General features: G+C 43.0%; 1 protein-coding gene across 1 annotated transcript in view; it reads left to right on the plus strand.

Moving 5' to 3' along the window:
- The window catches only part of LOC145406408 (glutamate receptor-like), an 88609-nt gene extending 82988 nt beyond the window's left edge, over positions 1–5621 (plus strand). The window contains exons 9-10 of the mRNA XM_080277568.1: positions 4162–4322; positions 5563–5621. Coding sequence (XP_080133694.1) covers positions 4162–4322; positions 5563–5621 — 220 coding nt within the window. The remainder of the gene's footprint in view (positions 1–4161; positions 4323–5562) is intronic.
- The last annotated feature ends 379 nt before the right edge of the window (positions 5622–6000 follow it).

The raw sequence follows: 6000 nt of genomic DNA on the forward strand, positions 1-6000 counted from the left end.
CACCTCATAGAGAAGGATATGAACTCCATGTACAGATCATCCGCCAGTAGAAAGTGTGAACTATTTTTCGCCTGATGACGCCTTTGCATTTCTGTTCTTGCAAACGTCAGACTATTTTTTTCACTTTAGGAAGCCCCTTTATTGCAAACCCTCAACAAGCTGCATGTAAGTACCCTGCCATTAGCTCCTTTAGCTAGAGGTCCTCTTTTCTATACTGGTCTAGTGTTAGAGTACTTTATTCAATTGCACATGTAAACCTTACTTATGTAATGCTACCAGCGGGCGAATCTGCGCTGACTAATAAGCTAAATGGCTTCGTGAAACAGGAGAATTTCTTTTTTTTTTTTTTTTAATGCCCGACTCTGGGTATAGGTTTCACAGCCTTTTCCCAGGGCCCATTTGTCCTCCTACTTATCACACACCTCCACATGTCACCACATTTTGGGTACTAACCTAATGGCCAATCTTGGGGCAAGAGAGAAAGAATTTGGCCCCTGTATTCCCTGCAGGCCTAGGTAGAAGGAAGGGGGATTAACGATCCCTCATCCTATGTTTCTTTTTTTCTTGATGTAGGTACAGAGTTTTGGATCTGGGCCCTGTACCTGCTAAGGCTCGGAAAAATAAGCATGTCCGCATCGCCATGTGGAAAGTGAGGAATGTGAACGAGGAATGTAAGAAAGTGCAAGTGGAAATGTATTCAGAAGTGTAAGATATGCATGTATTCAGAAGTATTAGATATGCCATGATGGTGATGTGTGACGAAGATGAAAGGGTGTGAAGTGGAGTAGTGGGAGGTGTAAAGTGTGCGAGGTCAGGTAGGGATGCACGTGGACCATGTTAGGGAGGAGTTGCCCTGATAATGAGCGACGAATACCAAAGGGGAATTAAAGATTATAAATGTATCAGTTCGAGGTGCATGCATACTGTGTCAAGTTCCAGTATGAGACAGTGAAATGGCTGTGACTGATGAGTATGCACCCTCCAATGATAGGGTGAGGAAGAGAAAGACATGTCCTGGGACCAGCTGAATGGAGTAGTAGTAGTAGTAGTAGTTGTTGTTGTTCCGTAGGCAGTGTGGCTGAACAGTCCCGAGTCCCTAAGGAAGGTCACGGCCGAGACCGGACTTTCCTGCATAGCTCTCAAGGAGTGTATGTTGTGTTGTTGGCGCAAGCGATTGTGTCCAATGAAATCTTCCATATGTGCTTAATAGTATGGGGCGCTGTGCTGCATCCTGGACAGGCGTCAGCGACGGAGTCATCCAGCCTCTTCCGATAAGTGAAGAGGGCTGGATGATGCCCATATCTCATTCTCGCCAGGTGGACCCTGTCCTCACGTGGGAGGTACGATTCAGAAGGGTGGATATCATGAGGCTGTGCATGCAGCTGTGTATTGTCTTTAACCCTTCGTTAATCAGGTGTAGTGTCTTTACACCCCAAATTTTTTTAAAAGCTCATATTTCCTAGCCGGTAATTCAAATATTTCTCTCCGTTCCAGTACTCTCTTGATTCAGTGAGGGGAGGGAGCATTTGGTTTGGTTTAGTCCTGCCTCTGCTGCAGTGAGAGAGAGAGGGGCACTTCCCCCCCCCCCCGAGGTGTCCAGTCACCCCATCAAACTAACCATTTACATTGTGATATATATTGTTTGTTTGTTTGTTAATCTTATTTTTGCATATAGATTATCATTATACTGATTTTAAAGATCACAAAATGTATTTTCCTGTGCATGTTTACCTGACAAATGAGATATGAGTCCGTTTGCTATTTTTTTTTTTTTTTTTTATTTATTGTGCTCCAGTCGGACTGAGCCGGTGAAGCTTTAAATCCAAGGGATGGTTGGCGTTGATTGCTCATGTAATGCCTCTTAGGGATGAGTGAGACTGGTCACTCTCATCTTAAATGTCGGAACCAACTGCCTAGCCCCAGGCTCCTACGCTCCTCATGGGGCAATTTAGGATTGGATGATGGATGGATGGATGGATATTATAAATTATTGTATTTTATTATTATAAACTAATAAACACCACCTACAAGGCATTCGATCTTTTCATTAGTGATTGCAGAAATATGCTGAAGTGGCAGTATGAATATATTTTACATGTTAGTAACACTACATGTATTATTGTATTGGGGTGTTGTAACACCTCACCGGACTAACCACGTTTGAACACCCCACAGGACTAACGATGGGTTAAGTGACTGAATGGACCAGCGAGTGATCTGAGTATGGATATGCTTCTGGCAGCTGGTTTGAGGTGGGCGAGGGGGGAGAGATGACAGTATTTGTGTATGGTATCGTGTGCTGGGTGTTGTTTTGATGTTCCATGGTGTGTGTGGATGTGCTGCCATGTTGTGTGGTGGATGGTGTGGGTTTGTGGAGGCTTCGGCAAGAATTTCTGTGCCTCTCATGTCTAGATGATCTTTGACTTTGAGGACTTTGGTTTCGTGCTGTAGGTGGTCTGTGGGTGTAGTGGCTGTGCAGCCTGTGATTATTTTTAGGGCCTTGTTCTGTATGGTCTGTAGAGTGTTGTAGTGTGTTTTAGTGAGGTTAGAAGCCCAAACAGGGCTTGCATAGTTCATCACTGAATGTATATAGTGTTTGTATACTGTGGTGGTGGTTTCTTTGTTGTGTCCAAATGTTGTATGGGCAAGTGATCTCAAGGCGTTGAGTCTTGGTGCTAATTTATCTTTAATGTTTGTGATGTGGTGTTTAAATGACATTGATATATTGTATGTTACAGCAAGGATTTTGAGTGTGTTTGTTTGTGGTAGGAGAGTGTTGTTTATGGTGAGGTGTGGAATATGACTGTGTTCTGCTGTCCAGTTTGTGAGAAGAGTCACTGTAGATTTGGCTGGGGTTATTTTGAGTTCATTTGTGATGAACCGTTTGTGTAATGTGTTAAGGTAAGGTTGGAGGATGTATGCAGCTGTGTTTGCATTTTGGTATGTACATTTAAGTGTTATATCATCCGCATAGGAAGCCATGTGCATTTGTGGTGTGTGGGGTGCGGGTATGTCTTGCATGTATAGGTTAAAACGAGTAGGGGACAAAGCAGATCCTTGGGGGACGTCGTTTGTGAAGTTTTTGATGTTCGATGACTGATCGGCAAATGTTACACATGCATATCTGCCTACTAAATAGTTTCCCAACCCTCTTTTTATGTTATTTTGCGTGTCTGTGTTGAATATTTTGTTTGTGAGGTTGTGGCGGGGGATGGCATCAAAAGCTTTTCTAATGTCTAGTGTGACTAATACTGTTCTGTGTGGTGTCCTGGCTAATCTGATACCATCAAAAACTCTCCGTGTTAGGTCCGTAAGAAGAGTGTTTGTGGAGTGTAGCAGCCTAAAACCATGTTGCGATGGAGCTAGGGGGATGTGTTGTGTAATTAGTTGTAATACCAGTCGTTCAGCAACTTTGGAGGGGGTGCAGAGGAGTGTGATGGGGCGGTGTGAGGAAGGTAACGTGGGGTCTTTGTTGGATTTGGGGATAATGATCAGAGTGCCATGCTTCCAGATGTTGGGTATTATGTTGTGTGAGTAGCTGTAGTTCGATATGATGGTGAGTGTCTGTATCCCTTGTGGTCCAAGGGGCTTAAGGTGTATGTTGCTTATGCTGTCTAGCCCACAGGCAGGTGAGTGATTAAGATTGCTAATGATGTACTTCGTCTGGTTCTAAGTGAAAAGTGCGAAGTCTGGGTCTGGGTGGAGTAATTGACAGTGGTGTATTCAGGTCTTCACAAATGAGGGACGGGGGGGTGGGAGGGGAAGAATTCAAGTACTGTTCCAAAAAGGGCCTGCTGCTGAACAGCATGTACAGTCAGAGAAATAACTATCTTTCCATTTCCGTCTTAAGAGAATTTACAACTGGCAAAGTACAAAAGAAAAACATCTCCACTAGTGCGTGTCTCAGATGGTTCGATTTTCCACTATGTATTCGTCTTTCTTTGGGAAGATATCTGCGTCTCTCTCCGTACACACTTAATAATCCGAAATTTCAAATGTAAGGCCAGTGGACGGGGTGGGTGGGTAGTAAAGGTTCCAACTGCATGGAACGGTTGAGTCTATCCTTCATTCATTATCTAACAACTTACCTATCTCCCTATTTCCCGACTTACCTTCTCAACTTCCCCCTTATTCTCCGCCTACCCACTTGCCTGCACACAGCATCCATGCAGTGAAGGAATCAGGTCTGCTGGAGAAGTGGCTGGACTCTGAGATCAGCAACATCACCCAGTGCCTCGGCCCGCCCTCATCCTGGCGCAGGGAGGGCAGCGTGAAGCTCGACCTTGAGGCCTTTGTGGGACCCTTCCTCTTGCTGGCCGGAGGTAATGTTTGGGGTTTATTTATTTATTTATTTATTTATATTATTATTATTATTATTATTATAATTATTATTATTATTTCTAACACTACAGTACCGTACTACTACTACTACTGCTGCTGCTGCTGCTGTTATTGTTGTTGTTGTTGTTGTTAGTAGTAGTAGTAGTAGTAGTAGAAGGAGTAGCAGTAATTGTAGTAGTAGTAGTACTGCTAATCTCAAACGGTTGCATTGAGCCTAACCATCATTTTGCTAGTGGGTGTAATATTTGGCCACTCAGTACACCAAGCTACATTGCTGTAAAGTAATGGCGATTTTTTGCTTTCATTTTTTATCATTTGACCCCATCAGTAATGATGATACGTTTTATAGTTCATTCCTGCTAATGTTTGATGGTTTTATAAAACTTCATAGGATGTTACCCCTGGTTGGTGGGAAGTAATATTTTTGGTCCATTATGCTCTTCAAACCTTTATTCCGATATCAGTGTTCTCTGCTTCTTCTTTTTTTTTTTTTTATGTGTCCAACTCTGGGCATAGGCTTCACAGCCTGCTATCAAGGCCCAGCAGTCCTCCTACACACCATACACCTCTACATGTCACCACTTCGGCGCTGACACCCACCGTCCATATTCAATACATGCTAGGGCTGTCTCATACAGGACTGGTGTATTGGTATTAGCGGGGATATTTTTACGACATGTCGGCGGGTCTTCTGGTAGATCAGTAAAGCCTGATTTAATGAAATTCAAATCCTTAAACTCTTCCCCGCCCCAGCCGGGATTCGAACCTGGGTCTGTTAGGACTGCAGGCCACCTCTCTACCGATTGAGCCTTACTGGAGTTGTTCTCATCCTTTTTTTACTACCGTACTTGATATCTCGATGAGATAAAAAATCAGCTTAGGAGAGCCTTATAGCAGGAATGTTTAAAAGGCTGTGTAAAGCACCTTCATTTTGAAAGATCTTTCAGAAAGAGAATAAATTCATTTGGGGATAGAAAGAAAAAAATACAAAATACGTCCTCTGGCTGAAAGGGTTAATGTAATTTGGGTTTCAGCAGGTGCTCAGCCCCTGATTCACAGAAAATATACATCACCTGGATATCAAGAGGTAAATGAAGAATATATACAAGAAGTCACTGGATTGTTGCGATCAGATAATTTTTTTTTTTTTTCATCCACCAATCCCCACCTCTCTCTCTCTCTCTCTCTCTCTCTCTCTCTCACGCCACCATTTCTCCCCAGGTGTGCTCCTAAGTTTCCTGGCATTTCTAACTGAGGTTTGGGTGGGAGAGAGGACGTAATACGGCAAGGAAGCTCTACAGGGAGGGGAAAATGGACCCGGTTGGAATGAAGGGCATGCGCGAAGGCACTGCTCTCTCTCTCTCTCTCTCTCTCTCTCTCTCTCTCTCTCTCACAATGAGTGGAGAGTAAAAAGAACATGGGAATAAAATAGATAATTATATATATATAGATAGATAGATAGATAGATAGATAGATAGATAGATATACACACACACACAGTATAAATAAACAACCGGACCTTGAAATCATGATTCATTCTTTCTCAAAACACACTACTACTTACAAAGTACTGTGGTTACAGTGAAAGAATAATCAGTCATAATATAGTTAGGCTATATCGATTACAGATTGTATAGTGATCACATCCCCTAAATAATC

The sequence above is a fragment of the Coenobita brevimanus genome, chromosome 8 (genome assembly GCF_032717465.1).
Source record: "Coenobita brevimanus isolate Jiangsu-jjx chromosome 8, ASM3271746v2, whole genome shotgun sequence".
In the NCBI taxonomy this organism is placed as follows: domain Eukaryota; kingdom Metazoa; phylum Arthropoda; class Malacostraca; order Decapoda; family Coenobitidae; genus Coenobita; species Coenobita brevimanus.